Source organism: Rhinolophus ferrumequinum, chromosome 13 (assembly GCF_004115265.2).
Source record: "Rhinolophus ferrumequinum isolate MPI-CBG mRhiFer1 chromosome 13, mRhiFer1_v1.p, whole genome shotgun sequence".
In the NCBI taxonomy this organism is placed as follows: domain Eukaryota; kingdom Metazoa; phylum Chordata; class Mammalia; order Chiroptera; family Rhinolophidae; genus Rhinolophus; species Rhinolophus ferrumequinum.
The window spans coordinates 18434120-18451901 of NC_046296.1; the positions used below are offsets into that span (position 1 = coordinate 18434120).

General features: G+C 41.6%; 1 protein-coding gene across 1 annotated transcript; it reads right to left on the reverse strand.

Annotated features, from left to right (window-relative positions):
- Positions 1-441: 441 nt before the first annotated feature.
- On the reverse strand, positions 442-5471 carry NOTO (notochord homeobox). The gene is made up of 3 exons (XM_033125424.1): positions 5084-5471; positions 2343-2557; positions 442-600 (listed from the first exon to the last, which is right to left on the reverse strand). The coding sequence occupies exons 1-3, from the start codon at positions 5469-5471 to the stop codon at positions 442-444; spliced, it is 762 nt and encodes a 253-aa protein (XP_032981315.1).
- Between the last annotated feature and the right edge of the window lie 12311 nt (positions 5472-17782).

The window sequence follows — 17782 nt, forward strand, 5'->3', positions numbered from 1 at the left end:
ACAGCCAGGCCAGGAAACGATTAATCCCCGGAGAAGTCAGAGCTGGTGCAGGTACCACTCCTCCAGGTGAAGGGGGCTTCTAAGCCTTAACAATTGCTGCAGTTAGCACTGGGCCAGGCACACTGTAAATGCTTTACAAACATCATCTTAGCTCTGGGAGGTCTAAGTTATCCACATACCCATTATACAGGTGAAGAAAAAAGGCTCAGAAGTTCAGTAATATGGCCAAGGACATAACTGAAGGCCAAAGTCTGTGCCCCTGACCAGTGCATAATTGCAGCTCCCAGGAGTCAATATAGAAAAGTTCTCAACAGTTCAGATTCTTCTGGTGCCCTTTGATTGTGATGAGGCTCTGTCTTAAGATGTGGGGCAGGGAGGTCCAGTGGGTGGCTCCAGGAAGAGTTAGCCCAGATAGCCTGGGTCAAGTCTCCATCCCATTCCTCAGCTGTCTACACCTGACTCGGTGTCTTCTCGCTGGATGCCAGTGTCAGAGCTGCTGGAGGGCTCATCCAGGGAGGCAGCCATGGCAGACGTGGCTGGCGGTTTCAGCCTTTGCTGCTTCTGATACTTAACCCTGCGGTTTTGGAACCAGACCCTCACCTATAATTGGAGACAGTGGGCAGAGATCAGAATGTGACTAGCAGTTCCTACTGCTTCCCCTGTTCCACAATACCCACTCCACGCTGGCCAAAATGGTCTCTTCCTTCTAAGGGAAGTATCACCTCCAAAACATCCTTCCCAGTTGCCGTTCATTCATCCACTCATCCAACAAGTATTTATTGAGCTCCTATTATACATTAGTCACTACCCGAGGTGATAGTGATAAGTGGTGAGCAACAGACACATGGTCCCTGCCCCCATGAAGCTCAGTCTGGTAGAGAGAAACTAGTAACAAACATGCAAACGAACAAGTATCTAAACACAAATGGGGGCACGAACAGGGGTTTGCGCCTCCCTGAAGACACAGCACTTAAGCCAAGGCTCAAAGGATGAGAGGCCAGCCTGTGGGGACAGAGAAAAGCAAGCCGAGCAGGGAATGACCTGTAGGAAGGCTCTGAGATAGAACCAAGCCTGGAGTGTTTGAAAGCCAGAAAGGAGGAAGGCATCGCTGGCACATCTGAGAGTGAGAGGGGAAAGCGGAGGAAGGGAAAGTGGGAGAGGTCAGTGGGGGCAAGATCACCCAGGACCATGAAGGCCAGGGGGAAGGAGTGTCACCTTCAAAGCTTTTAAGTGGAATGTGACATAGTCCTATTTACAGCTGGCTGCTGTGTGAAGAATGGATGAAAGCAGATGCAGGGAGGCTCTTGCAGTGATCCAGCAAGAGCTGGGGCTGATACGGGCTGGGGGCAATGGAGAGAAATGAAGCAATTCCAGCTGTATTTTGGAGGTAGAGGTGACAAGACTTGCTGAAAGATTGGAAGTGGGTGAGAAGAGGAAATCTAGGACGACTAAGTGTTTTGAGAAACTGGGTCGATGGTGGAGCCACATGCGGGGAAAGGAACAGATTTGGAGCGAAAAAAGTCAAGAATTGAGGTTTAGACTTGTTAAGTTTGAAATGCCTACCCACATAAGACATCCAAGTGGAGACCTCAAGAAAATAGTCAGAAAAGGGGGTGGGGCTGAGATACAAATTTAGGAGTCATTGACTTATAAATGGCATTCAAAACCAGGGGAATAGCTGGGGAGAAAAATTTGGTCACAAAGAGAAAATTAGCCTACAAAGGTAACAGAGAAGTGGGCAGAGAGCGGAGAGGAAAACTGAGAGAGTGTGGTGTCTGGAAGCCAAGAGAAGAGTGTGTTTCAATAAGAAAAGCGGTCAACTGTACTGACGGTTGGAGTAAGAAAGGAAAGCATCTGTTGACTTTGGCAACAGGGAGGTCATTTGAGACCTTAATGAGAAGTTTCAAAGGAATGGTAGGGAAAGAATTCCTATTGAAATGAGCTAAGGAGTAGATGGGAGGTTAAGACATAGACAGTGAACATACCCAGTTCTTGAGTTTGTCTGTGAAAAGAGCAGAGAAACGGTGCAGTAGCTGGAAGGGAATATGGGGGTAAAGGGAATATTTATTATTTAGTTCCTTAAATACCTACTTAATTTCACTGTCAGCTCCTTATTGAACATAGAAATATAAAGTTATAGATTCATGTTGTGTATTGTTCCCATAATGTAATTTCAAATGGGGTTTTCTCATTCATACAGAGATAATGCCAATAATTAGGCCTGTCTCCCCCTAACATGCTGCCACAGAGGAAGAAGGCCCAAGTCTTTCTCCCAGCTACCACGCAGGGCCTTCCGAGGAGTAGTGTCTGTCCCCAGGTGCAGCCCGGGCTGCTATTCATACCTGGTTCTCTGTAAGGTTGAGCCGGGCTGCCAGCTGGGATCTATGCTTCCCTACCAGATTGTGCTGTTTTGCAAACACTTTCTCCAACTCTTCCAGCTGCTCCAAGTTAAACATAGTTCGAACCCTCTTTTGGGGTCTTTCAGTGTCCTGAAGATCCTCCACTGGGGCCCAGTCTGGGGGAGTCCAGAGGCCTGGGCAGTGAGCCAGTTCCAAGCCTATGAGAGCAACCAGCAGGAGGGGAGGTTAGCCAGCATCCACCTATCCACCCATCTTGGAGGAGAGAGAACATGCTCACAGCTCCACTGCTCTGCCTTGCCCTTGGCCAGGGAACCCAGCAAGAGGCAGAGTGGGAAGAGACTATGCAGAAAGAACAGAAAACAAACAAGCGGGACAGAAGGGACAATGTTGGGAGAACTCTGCCTCCACTATTCTCTAGCTCAGGGGCTTAACCTCTGACCCTAAGAGGAGTTGCCAAATCTCCAAGTCTTCTTGCCCTCTGCTCCTTTCCCTGGCTACCTCAGGAAACTCCACAGGATGCACAGAGAAGGGACCTGCAACAGTTCACCCTTTTTGTTCATTAAACAAATATGTTTGAATGTCTACTATGTGTCAGCCATGTTCCAGGACAAAACAGAAAATCCCCGTATAACAGTGTAGAAAAAGGTTAAGTGTTGAGTATGTCAGAAAGCGATTAGTGCTAGTGAGAAGAATAAAGCAGGGAAGGACAGGGTGAGTGAGTGAGTGTGTGTGTGTGTGTGTGTGTGTGTGTGGATAGTTTGCACCTTTAAACATGGTAGCTCCCTCACTGAGATGACAGTTGAACAGGGCCACTACATACAGCTTGTACCCAGCTGAGAGGGTAAGTAGAGTCTGAGATTCTGCCCACTCTCGACAGGCCAGTTCTTGCCCCCTGACAAGGTGCTGTCTGTCTGGAGGAAGGGGTGCCTTTTACTGAGGCACACAAAGGTGCATTCAGCTCACCTAGGTGTGGGCCGGTGGAGATGGAGGTTTGTCCACCAGGGTCAGTATCTGAGTCATAACACGAAAAGAATGAGAACGTGAGCCACTGGGCTGTCAGGGAAGGGTTGTTCCAGACAGGAATGGCAAGTGCAGCGTTAACACCCCTCAGCTCCCACTAGCCTTGAGGAAGCTCCCGGGCTGGCAGACAAACTGCCCCAATGAAGGGAGTGAGGCCAGGACCATGGCCGCCCAGAACCCCAACCACTGGGCCCACCAGGCTTACCATAAGCATATGCATAATAGCAAGAGAAGAGAAACAATCAGTGGGGCCTGATTTAAAAAGTTAGGGTACATCCTTACAGTGGACCACTCTGCCATGTAAAGAAGATTTGTATGGATTGATATGAGAAAATCTCCACGATATATGGTCAAGTGAAAACAGTAAGGTACAGAGCAGTGTGTCTAGTAGGGAGGCTAGGTATATGCGAGTGTATTCCTGTATTAAATATGCATAAAACACTCTGGAAGAAGAAAGAAACGCGTCATTGGCTGCTTGTGGGGTGGGGGGAACTAGGTGGCTAAAGGTCAACCACTAACTAGTAGAGGAGACAGTTTTCCATATGCCTTAGTAAACATTTTGACATTTGAACTGTGTGAATGTAATACCTATGCAAAAACTAATTTGCAAATGAGACAACTTGACTATAGGGTAGTTAACAACAATTCAGATCTCAGGTGTGGGGGAAGGTTAGAAAAACATGGCTTGGGTAATGGGCGAGGCTCCCAGCAGCAGTGGCATGAATTTGGATGGGGTTGGGAGCCCAGGGTTCCTCTCCAGCATGGGTGGGAGGAATGCCCAGCTGAAAGCAGTTGAGGAAATATAGGCTGGGGGAAGCCCAGGGAGTACCATAGGAACCAGGTACAGTTGTATTACAACAATCCTGGTGTGGGTTGATAAGGCTTGCACTAACTTTGCTCTTGTTTTCCTCGTGGAGACATAGGGTAGCATGACTGAGAGAGCCAAAAGTGGCAGAAGCTCTTGTAGGTGGATGTTAATGCTAGAGGAGAAAATGACCTCAACAGTTAAATTCTCGTTGGGATTTAAGTGCCTGCACTGCAGCGCCCTAAGGTACCATTCTGAGAGCGCTATAAGCAAGCCGGCCCAGAGCAGCTCAGTGTGGGGCATATGCTCACACGCATGAGCCGTGGAGGCGGTATTGGGGTCTGGGAGTTTGCCAGACCCTAGCAACGCCCAGCTGAACAGCAGGCACCACTAGTAGCATCTGCTTCTTCCAGCTAAGACAGGACCGTGGGTTCACGAGAGGTACTTTGGGGAAGAATCTGCCACCAAACATTATCCAAAGGGGATGTGAAAGGGAGCAAACGATTCAACAAATCCCTTGTCAAGGACGCTGAACCCAGGAGCAGGGCTGGGTCCCCTGTAGCCCCAGCGTTGGCCATGGTAGCTTTCCGAGCCCCGCTGAGGCCCACCGGCACCGCCCGCTCTGCAACCAACCTCGCACACACCTTCTCCCGCCTCAGCTGCCCGTGGGGGAAACCTAGCGCCCGCCCCGGGCTGGTCTCAGCGAGTCCCTCTCTAGGGCCTCAGTATCAACCGCAAGGTCAAGGGTCAAGCGTAGTAGTCCCTCCCGACTCCAACCCTGTGTGGTTCTCAAACTCAGGAACTTCTCCTCCATCCTGTGCCCTCTGTCGTGGCCTCCACTCTTCAGCCACCCCGCCCGCTTCGCTTCCCTGGACGCGGGCGCCGGGGCATCTCGTACCTGTGACGCCCAGGCCCTGGAGGCCGCACAGGTGAGCCACTCGCAGCCCTAACGCAGGGGGCTGGGGACACCGCTGATAGAGCGCCACGCTCGGGTAGGCGGGCAGCCACGTCGCGGAGCACTCCCAGGGCAGAACCGGGGCGGGAGACCGGGAGGGAGCCGTCCAGAGGCCCGAGGCAGCGGAGGCGGAGACGGACAGCCGGGAGGTGACGGGCGCCCGGGGCTCGGGCTTCGCGAGTATGGCTTCCACGGAAAAGGAGGACTCGAGGCGTCGGGGAGTGCGGGGAGTGTCCGGGCCGGCGGAGAGGCGCAGGAGCGAGGGGGACCGGGGCGCTGGAGAGCATCCTGAGCTCGGGGGCTGGACCACAGCGCCCACCGTGCTGGGCATCGTGCGTCCCTGGCCCGGCCGCGCGCAGGGAGAGGAGCGCGAGAGACGGGTGAGAACCCTGCAAAAGGAAGCCAGGATCCGTCCCAACTGCCCGCGAGGGCTCTTAAATTTGGCTGGGCTGGATAGGGCGGGGCGAGCCGGCCTTTTCTTCCTGCAGCCAAGGCGGGGCCTCTGGCGCTCGGCAGAGCCCCCGACCCTCCAAAGCCTGTGAGCTCCCCACGCCGGAGGCCCGGGAGAGTCAAGGTACGCACAACGCCTAGCAGCGCATCCCCCGCCCTTCTTCCTCATTTAAAAATGCCAATCCTGGACCGGCCGGGTGGCTCAGGCGGTTAGAGCTCCATGCTCCTAACTCCGAAGGCTGACGGTTGGATTCCCACATGGGCCAGTGGGCTCTCAACCACAAGGTTGCCAGTTCAGTTCCTCGAGTCCCGCAAGGGATTGGTGGGCTCCGTCCCCTGCAACTAAGATTGGACACGGCACCTTGAGCTGAGCTGCCGGATGGCTCAGTTGGTTGGAGCACGTCCTCTCAACCACAAGGTTGCTGGTGCAACTCCTGCAAGGGATGGTGGGCTGTGCCCCCTGCAACTAGCAACGGCAACTGGACCTGGAGCTGAGCTGTGCCCTCCACAACTAAGACTGAAAGAACAACTTAAAGCTGAACTAAGATTGAAAGAACAACGACTTGACTTGGAAAAAAGTCCTGGAAGTACACACTGTTCCCCAATAAAGTCCTGTTCCCCTTCCCCAATTAAAAAAAAAAAAAAAAAAAAAAAGAAGGACCCTGGGCTGTGGCTCGCTGGTGACGGTGGGCGAGCCGTCAGGCCACTGGGCACCGTTAGGCCTCCGCTTATCCGCAGGCCGTCTTTGAAGCATAAGCACCAGCACAGATCTTTAAATTTTTTTCATTTAATTTGAATATCTTATTTGCAAGCACAGTGAAAAGTAAATTTCCCACACTGTCCCCCAGCCACTTACTTTCCCTGTCTGCCGACATCACTGTGTTTACCAACTTCTTTTGAAACTTTCCAGGAACTTTCTGCACCCACCTTATCTAGGTTCCTCAGGAAAAATCCTTCCTATATCCAAAAAGGTGGAAGAGGGAAAACAGTAACGGTTTCAGATTAAGACTAATTTATTGCCAACTCACAGGAGTTGATGGCCTCCTGGCCTCCAAGACTCCTCGCCTTACTTATGTAGGTGTTGGGTGGCATTCTACCTCTGTTTTACAGATGGATAATCAGCACTTACTAGCAGTTGTTCTTGGTTAAGCTACAAGTTCTTGCTTGCATTTCCTCATCTGTAAAATGGTGATAATAGTAGCTATTTCTTGGAGTGCCGTGCAGATTACATGAGTGATGCACGTAAGGCATTCAGAATTGGCCTGTGCATTCTGTGATTGTGGGGCTCGGGGGAATTCCTGACTCCTGGGCTCCCATTGCATTCTGCCTCCCCAAATCAGTTCCTGATATTGAAACTACACAATCGGGTGCAGGGTGTTTCCATGTCATCATCAATAGGCATCACTTGTTTGGCACACAAACATGCCCCTTCTGCTCTGCCATGTAGAGGTGGGAGGAACCTTGCTGGGGTGGGCAGCTGCCCGCTCAGCCCCATTTTCCACTTCAACAAATACTGGCCTCCCTTTCTGAGCAGCTGGAGCTGGACCGTGAGACTGTGGGTGAAATAATGGGCGAGTGGCCGGAGTGACCCGACTGGTCCTAGGTCTAGGCTTACTGTGGTGGGGCCGGGGGCTGCTGGGTCAGAGATGAGGAGACAGCAACGAGAACCTGGGGAAAGGGGTGTGACTGGGGTGCGAAATCCCGAGAGGAGCTCTGACTTACCTCAGGTAAGACCCAGTGGGAGTTGGAGGATTGTGTAAAAGTTCTAGAGACCCTCCCCCAACCACCGCCTCCATAACTCCTAAATCCTACGCATGCCACTCTGTTTCTCAACATGTTTCTTTTTGAGAATGTTTCCCTCTGAGAGGGAGGGGCTGTGCGACCTTCAGGACCTACCCAGAGAGCAGTGCCAAGGTGCCCACAGCATGCCTTGTGAGGAGGGGCACAGGGGCCCACCTTTTGGGGCCCACAAAGACAGCAGTTCGTGCTGTTAGGTGACAGTGGAGCACTTTGACAGAAAATAGGGATTTAGGAATTGCACAAACCTGCCTTCATATCCCAGCTTTGTCTCTGAAGATTTCAGATAAGTGACTTCTTTACTCTAAGCCTCAATTTCTTGTAAAATGGGAATGATCTCTTAGGTGAGAAAATAATCATTACCTGATGGGATTGTTACAGACATTAAATGAGATTGTGTCTTTAGCTAAGTGGCAGCTATTATGGGGAGGAAAGAGGCTATTTACAAAGGGTGGATGAGCTGGACTAAGCTTCTTCATCCAGTGCAGTGAGAGAGAGGATGGGGCCAGATTTATAGTGCTAAGATGAAATGTCTGGTCTGTGTCCTTAATGCACTGAGACTCTCAGTGGGTTAATCTGGCAGCAGTATGCACCCTGCAATCAGGGGAAGTTGACAGAACAAGAAAAAACTGATATGATGGAAGCCTTATGAACATGTTAAGTCTACCTGTGCTGATTTTTAGGTAAAATATATGGTCAGTGTGTCTCTAGCTCTGGATTTGCAGTACATAATTCACTATATTTCAGTATATAGTTCTCTGTTTTCTATCTCACTTATTTTTCCTCAGACTGTAAGTTCCTGAGGATAGACATTAATATCCCCAATTTACATATAAGTAAATAGAGAAAAGAGGGTAATAGACTGCCTCGGTTCCAATCCCTTAGCTATGTGACCTTTAGCAAAATGTGGTTTTAACTTTCATTTATTTCCCTGAAGACTGTTGAGCATCTTTTCATAATCTTATCAGCCCCTTGAATATCTTCTTTGGTGTGAAGTGCCTGTTCAAGTGCTTTGCTTAATTTTGTGTTGGGTTGCTATCTTTTCCTTGTTAATTTATAAAAATATTTATATAGAGATAGATATAGATATTTTGGAATCGAGTTCTTGTTGTAATATAGATATATGGAATCTAACATCTTCTCCCACTCTGTGGTCTGCCTTTTCATTCGTTTAATTTTTTATGAACAAAGTTACTAATTTTAATAAAGTTTAATGATGTCCTTTTGGGTCCTTGAAAAGAGACTTTTGCCTACCCAAGATATTCTTCTGTTATTTTTATTATTCTTTGTTATTTAACCATTTACATTTAGATGTAGAATTGATCGTTGACTAGGTTTTAGGGAAAAGGTGTAAAGGATGAGTCAAAATTTGAAACTATAATGGAAAATATTGATGGATTCAAATACAAAAAATTTCAAAATTAATTTTATCAATGGTTTTAACTATAGTTTTTTGTTTTCTATAGATTTAAGAGACTAACACATTAAAAAACACATTAGTGTAAAAGCTAGTATTACTGTAACTTTGATTTGTGACTACAAATCTTGTTTTCTACATAATTTAAGAAACTAATGCATTTGAAATAGTTAGTATTTTATGTTTTGGGGCACACAGTACATAAATATGTAATTTTGTGACATCAACAACCAGAAGTCGGGACAAAGCTGTAAAGGAGCAGAGTTTTTGTATGTTATTGAAGTTAAGTTGGTATAAATTCAAATTAGAGTGTTATAACTTTAGGATCTTAAATGGAATCCCCATAGTATCCACAAAGAAAATAGCTATAGAATATACACAAAAGGAAATGAGAAAGGTATTTAAATATTTCACTATAAAAATCAATTAAATGAAAGAGAAAGCAATAATACAGAAAATGAGGAACAAAAAAGCTTTAAAGCACATAGAAAACAAATAGCAAAAGTAAATCGCTCCTTATTGGTAATTACTTTATATGTAAATGAATAATTATAAACCTAATTACAGACTATCAAATATATGAAGCAAAAACAGAATTGAAGGGAGAAATTGATAGTTCAATGTAATAGTTGGAGATTTTAATACCCAACTCAATATTGGGTAGAACAGCCAGACAGAAGATAAGTACGGAAATAAAGAACTTAAAACAACACAATATGAGGTGTGATAAAAAGATATGGTGAATGTTTAAATTTAAAACATTTATTACAGTAAAAGACACATTGCCATTAATCTTCCTCAAATTACTCCCCCTCTCTTCGAACACACTTATCCCATTGTTCTTGCCACTTTCTGAAGCAGTTCTGGAAGTCCTCTTTCATGAGTGTCTTTAGTTGCGCTGTAGTGGCTGCCTTCATGTCCTGAATTGATTCAAAATGTTTTCCTTTTGTGGTCATTTTGACTTTGGGAAAGATCCAGAAGTTGCACGGTGCCAGATCTGGTGAATAAGGTGGATGAGGACACACCATAAGGTTTTTTTTTTTTTTTTTTTTTAATTTATTTATTTATTTATTTATTTTAATTTATTTTTTTTTAATTGATGTTCAATTCTACTTAACAAATATTTATTCAGTTTTTTATGTACATAATAGCTTGTTAGGCACTAAACATTAAAATTTAAGGATATTAATCCTATTTTTTTAAATTTATTTTTAATTTATTGGGGTGACAATTGTTAGTATAATTACATAGATTTCAGGTGTGCAATTCTGTATCACATCATCCATAAGTCACACTGTGTGTTCACCACCCAGAGTCAGCTCCCCTTCCATCACCATACATTTGATCCCCCTCACCCTCATCCCCCACCCCCCCATAAGGTTTTTATTTGACAGAAATTGCTGTACCAGAAGCGATGTATGACATGGAGCGTTGTCATGATGGAGGATGAAGTAAACACTCATGAAACAGGACTCACAGAACTTCTTCAGAAAGTGGCAAAAATGATGGGATAAGTGTGTTTGAAGCAAGGCAGAGTATTTTGAGGGGGGTTAATGGCAATGTGTCTTTTACTGTAACCAATTTTTTTAATTTAAACATTCACCATATCTTGTGATTACATCTCAAAAACCACTTACATTTGACAGACATATACAGAAGACTCTATCCAACCACAACAGAATACACATTCTTCTGAAGTGCACATGGGACATTTTCCAAGATACATTATATGTTAGGCCACAAATTAAGTCTCAGTAAATTTTAAAAGACAGATATCATACAAGTTATCTTCTCTAACTACAATAGGATGAAATTAGAAATCAATAACAAAAGGAAAACTGGAAAATACATAAAATTGAGAAAATCATCACACTTTTAAACAACAAATGGACTAAAGAAGAAATTACAAGGGGAAATAGAAAATACTTAGATATGAATGGAAACAAAAACACAGCTTACCAAATTCATGGGACACAGTGAAAGTGTGGAGGAAATTTATAGCTATAAGTACTTATATCCAAAAACAGAAAGATCTTAAATAAACAACCTCACTTTACAACTTAAGGAACTAGAGGAGAAAAGAACAAACTAAACCCCAAAGCTAGCAGAATAAAGGAAAACTGAAGACTGAAATAGAGTATAAAAAAACAATAGAGAAAATCAATGAAAGCAAAGGTTGGTTCTCTGACAAGATCAACAAAATTGACAAATCTTTAGCCAGATGGGCTAAGAAAAAAAAAGAGGACTCAAACTACTAAAACCAGAAATGAAAATCAGAAATGAAACATTACTACCAATTGTACAGAAATAAAAAGAATTTATAAGCAAGTACTATGAGCAGTTATACACCAACAAATTGGATAACTTAAATGAAATTGACAAATTCATACAAAATATATAAACTAGCAAGACTAAATCATGAAGAAACAGAAAATGTGAATAGACCTGTAATTAATAAGGAGACTGCATCAGTTTAAAAAAAAAAAAAAAATCTCCCAACAATGAAAACCCCTGGAGTTGATTGATGGCTTCACTGGTGAATTCTACCAAACATTTAAAGAAGATCTAATATTTATCCTTCCTAAACTCTTTCAAAAAATTGAAGATGAGGAAATGCTTTCTAACTAATTTTGTGATGCCAACATTACCCTGGTACCAAAAGTAGGAAAGGACAATGCAATAAAAGAAAATTACTGGCCAATGTTTCTGATGAACATGGATGCAAAAATCTTCAACAAAATATTAACAAATCGAATACAACAATACATTAAAAGGCTTAAAAGGCTCATACGCTACAGTCAAGTGGGATTAATTCCAGGGACTTAAGGATCATTCAACATCCACAAATCAATCAATGTTTTATACAACACATTAACAAAATGAAGGATAAATCATCTGTTTATATCAATAGATATGGTAAAAGCATCTAACAAGATATAACATCCACTTATGATTTAAAAAAAAAACTCTCACTAAAATGGGAAGAGAAGGAAAGTACCTCAACAAAATAAAGGACATATACTCATGACAAACCCATTGTAAACATCTTACTCAGTGAAAAACAAAGCTTTTCATCTAAGATCAAGAGCAAGAACTCCCACGCTCACCACTGTTATTCAACATAGTACTGGAAGTTTTAGTTAGAGCAAGTAGGCAAGAAGTAATAAGCAATAGTAACAGCAATAATAAGATTGAGCATATTAAACAATGGGCCTGTTAAGGTCATTGTCATGTTCAGGAGAAGAATTAAAAATATTGACTAATTTTATTTATTAGTAGGCAAAAATAATAGTTAAGAACATACCTTAAGGGGTGGTCGGATGGCTCAGTTGGTTAGAGCACGAGCTCTCAACGGCAAGGTTGCCAGTTCAATTCCTGCATGGAATGGTGGGCTGCACTCCCTGTAAGTAAATGTTGAAAACGGCGACTGGACTTGAAGCTGAGTTGCGTCCTCCACGACTAGATTGAAGGACAATGACTTGGAGCTGATGGGCCCTGGAGAAACACACTGTTCCCCAATATTCCCCAACAAAATTTACAAAAAAAAAAAAAAAAAAAAGAATATGTCTTAAAATTTTAAGGGCAAAGGCTAAAAGAATAGAAATACAATCCATAGTTTCCAAGTCAGAGGATTTTAAAAAGGAAGGGCAGGGTACATGTGGAAAATTTTATCAGTTCTCTAGAAGGTAGAAAAGGAGACAAACATATTTAAAGAAGAAGGTAAACAGAAAATACAAAAACAATAGCAGAAAAAAGTCCAAATAGAGAAGCAGTCACACTAGAACATAAAAAACAGAGACGTTTAGCCTATGTTTAAGTGAGATGAGTGTTTCTATTCCAAAGGAGAGGGTAGCCCCAGATAGGTTTCCTAATTTCATGGTTCTTGAGTTTGCTCTTAAGGTGTTTAGGGCTAAAAAAAATATGAGGATACTGTTTCCACAATCTCTGCCTGGAGAATCTACTAGAGAAAGAATTCTAGGCAACCAAAATGATGGGAAAAAAAACAGCATCAGATATAGTGTCAATGACCATCAGTAACTCCTAACATAAACAGTAAGACAACCAGAAATTATGTGCCCGCTGATGGAAGTACATAACTTTACCTATGAAGTCTGTTGTCAGAAAAGAAAAAAGAAATCAAACCCAGATCTGATCAAGTCTTTAGATCTAACTGCCAATTCACAGAAAATATAATAACCAGAGCAACATATTAAACCAAAGGGATGCAATCAGCAAAATCCAGACTATGGGACACTCTATAGGACATACTAACCATCAACAAATAAATCATTTATTTATCAACAAATAATTTATTTATCAATAAATATAAAGAAAAAAGATGAAGAGAGGACCTATAGGTTAAAAGAGTCATAAAAGACATATTAACAAATTGCAATAATTGGACTTCATTAGGAGGCAAAGAAACTGTGTAAGAATTTATGAGGTAATTGAGAAAATTTGAGTACTGGATATTGGATGACACGAAAGATTACTAGTTTTTTTTTTTTTTCAAGTAGTGTAAAGGCTTTCTTTCTAAGGTAGGATAATGGGATTATGTATGATAATGGTATTTTTTAGGTAACATAATGATATTTTTTAGGAATAATGAGTCTTTAAAATTTAGAAAAACCTACTGAACAATTTATACATGAAAATATGTGATGTCAGAATTTGCTTCAAAATAATCTTGGGTTGGTGATTGGCCAACCTGAAATTGACCATTAGTTGAAAATAGTTGAAGATGGCTGATGAGAGTATGAGGTTGCATTATAGTATTCTTTCTGATTTTGTTTATATTTAAATTTTTCTATAACAAAAAGTAACAATAAAAAAGACTGGCAATAAATGAATCGGTTCAATTTAAGTAGGTAGGAAAAAAGCAACAGGGAAAAGTTAAAGAAAATACAAGAAATGAAAAAAATACAGATAAGAACATAAAGTAGCAAAATAGAAAAATGATACAGTTAATAGAAAAAGATGATACAGTTGAGACCAACAAAATCAAAAATGGTTCTTTGGAAAAGATAATAGAATAAACAGACTATTATCAAGATTCATCAAGAGTAAAAAAAAGGCATAATAAACATTACTAGGAATGATAAAGCAAGGCTAGAAATAAAATAGAGATTATTCTATTGTAAAGAATTATCATGAATAACATTGTTCATACATTTGAAAACTTATATGAAATATATAATTTTCTAGAAAAATATAAATTGTCAAAATAGACGTTAGAAAAAATAGAAAACAGTATACCACTAATTGTTAATTGGAAATTAAAATTTTATGAATCACTTCCCGCTTTCCTAAACGAATACATGCAGTCCCAATAGTTTTACAGAAGAGGTAATCCTGGTTTTATACTGTTTCAGAGCGTTGAAAAGAGGGGGAAAGTTGGGGAACGTAATTTGGTGGTTACCAGAGCGTAAGGGTGTTGGGGGGTGGGGGATGAGGGTGAGGGGGATCAAATGTATGGTGATGGAAGGGGAGCTGACTCTGGGTGGTGAACACACAGTGTGATTTATGGATGATGTGATACAGAATTGCACAACTGAAATCTATGTAATTCTACTAACAATTGTCACCCCAATAAATTAAAAATAAATTTAAAAAAAAGAGGGGGAAAGCGACCTCAGTCATTATTGAGGCTAGTGTATAGTGTAACCGTGACCTCCAAACCAAAAAAAGATAGTTTAAGAGAGAATCATAAACCAGTTATCTTTATGATGCTAAGGAGCTAAAATGTTAAATAGATATTAACAAATCAAATGTGGCAGTTTATATAAAAATAATAATTAATCATGATCAAATAGGGTTTATCCTGAGATGTAAGAAAGTTCAACATCACAAAAATCTATTAAGAAGTATACCATATTAACAGAATAAAGGAAAATGTAATACTTTTAACAGATGCAGAGTTAAATGCAGAAAAACATTTGATAAAGTTCTGCAGTCATTTAAAAAATGAAAACTTTTAACCAACTTAAAGGTAAAAGGTAGTCATGAAAGTAGTACTCCATATAAACACATTGAAGAAAGAACATAATGGTCTTAGTAGATATAGAAAAAAATTTATAAAATTCAACATTTATTCATTTTAGAAGTCTACCTTTTACCAAACTAAAGGATAAAGAGTTACTCATCAAAGACCTACAGCAAGAATTTAAACATGAGACGTCAGAAGCAGTTCCAATTAAAGTCAGAAATAAGATATGTATATTCGTTATTGTAATGTTTTTCCATTATTGAAGGGCACAAAATAAAATCTGAATAAATAAATGGGAAGAATCAATGTAAAAAATGACAATTCTTCCCAAAGTCATCTAAAAATTAAAAACAATTACAACTTTTAAAATCCCATTGTACTAGAGATTCTAGTCAATGCAATAAGACACAAAAAAAATATAAGAACTGGAAAGGAAGAGACAAACTATTCTAATTTGCAGACAATATGATCATCTACAGAGAAAATTTAAGCAAATCCACAGAGAAACTATTAGAACTAATTAGAACTAAAGAAAATTTACTATTAGAACTAAAGAAAATTTACAAAAGTTGCTGGATATGGGATCGATATATAAAAATCAGTAGTGGCACATATTAGCAGCAAATGTAATAGAAAAATATATCTCAGAACTGCAACAAAAATTATAAGATACATAGGGGTAAACTTTAGAGATATGCAAAATGTTGAAAAATTGGAAAACAGTATTGAGGAACATAAAATAAGACTTGAATAAATGGATGGGAAGACTCAGTGTTGAAAGACGGCATTTCTTTCCTAAGTCATCTAAAAATTAGCTGCAATTATTATTTTAAAAATCCTAACAGAATTGTATAAGTTGTCATACTGATTAAAGAACTGTCGAATGAAGCACCAAGAATAAATAAAACAATCTGAATAAAATTAACAAGATGATAGAACCTGCCTTGTCCAATGTGAGCATTTCTTATAAAACTATCATAAAAAGACAGTGTGACATCAACTTAGGGATAGATGAAGGGCCTAGAACAGAATGCAGACCCTAGAAACAGACCCAGGTATATATGGAAACCTGACCTGTGACCATGGAATGACGGTACATAAAGGCATTCTATAAATTCACGATGGTGATTTTGGCAGAAGCATTGAGGGCGGGGGAAGGCAAATCCATGTCATAGTAACTAGATATTCCAGTGAGAACAAACCACTGCCCCTTCCTAGGTAACCAACCTGCCACCAGTTGGCTGATTGGTTTCCAAATTGGGGGCTCAGTGTTGGTCTCTGCTGTTGGCTCGTTGAGCGCCCCGCAAAGGCTACAGCCAGATTGGCCTTGGTGAGTGGGAATCCTTGTTCTTAAGCCTATGTCTAACCTGTATCCCTCCCACCATGGCTACATTTTTCATGAGCCCATTACAATAACCGTACCTACTTGTCTTTGATGATTAACTACGATCACCTGGATCCTGTTAATCTGGGATCCCATCATCTCCATTGAATGTAGGGAGCCAAGTTCAATGGCAAAAGTTCCTACTATTATTTCTGGCCTACAGAGAATAGCCACAATAGAGTTCTTCAAGGGTTTCAGGTTGAGCCCCGAAGAGTTTCTCACAGGCTCGGTGAACAAAGTGTCCTCTAGACCTTAGGGAACAGGTAAACAAGTCTTATGTGACAAATCTAGCATTCCAACCTTTCGTAGACTTTGGATACTTTCTTCTATAGTATTCCAAAAAAGTTCTGTCATTTCAGCTTCCAGATTTCAGTCAACCAACCGAGCAAACTGTTAGGATCACTACTCGAGCTAAACATTGGATCAGGAATCTCTGCCTAGTGAGCCCTCAATAAATAAATTCAGCCTAATTTGACTTTATATTCCTTCCACTGTAATCCCACAATTTAGGGAATTCATGTCTGTACATTTCCCCAGGTCTCTGTTAATATAAATTGGCAAAATCATGCAATTATGTGGGTGAATATCATACCTTCTCATGGGTCATGCTCTGTACTTCACCCTTTGGACTTGAGTCTATAAGCAATGAGAGGTGATGGAGATGGACCTTGAAAAAAAATCAAGACCACCTCTTCAGGGCGGGGCCATTACAGGTCCTTCAAGCAAGGGGAGACTAACTTCCTCAGACAGGGCTGGAAGGGCTGTGTCTATGAAAAAGGAGGTTCAGCAGAAGTTAGGGACTCAAGGTCCCCAGATTCATTGGAATCTGTCCATATATGTCTCCATCCTAACTTTCATGGTCCTTTCCAATCAATTACCTAATTTTAACAGAAGAGACCTGTGAGGTTGGGAACATAATTTGTCCCATAGGACAGCCACAGAAACTTAGGTCCCTTACCTGGACCTTGAGCTGGGAATGTAAACCCCTGACTCATCATCATATTCTTTCCCCCTCGTTCTTCAGGGAACTTAAACACAATCCCCCAGTCTCATTCTAATTGTTATTTTCAAGCAAATACTATCGTGTTTCCCCGAAAATAACACCCCGCCAGACCATCAGCTCTAATGCATCTTTTGCAGCAAAAATTAATATAAGACCCAGTTTTATTTTAACATAAGACCAGGTATAATATAATATCATATCATATAATACCAGGTGTTATACTAATTTTTGCTCCAAAAGACACGTTAGAGCTGATTGTCTGGCTAGGTCTTATTTTTGGGGAAACACGGTAGGTCAATCAAAGTTTTTTTTACCTCTACAAGCACTTGCTTACAGTTGAGGGAAGAAGCATCGCTATAAACACCAACATTTTGAGCCCTAGTCAGGGGATCTAGCAAGTTGGGGAAGATGTGTTGGGAGAACTCTGTGCAGCCTTTTCTCCCAACACCCTCATGAATCCTTGTCTTTTTTCTCCTTCTTCACACTTTTTCTGTTGCCGTTTCTCTCTCCATCTCTTTCTTTCTCTTTCATCTTTCCAAAGGGAGGTTTTTTTTTCATACAGAAAAAAAAAGGTGCTAAATGGGGAATATGCAGAATGAGAGGGC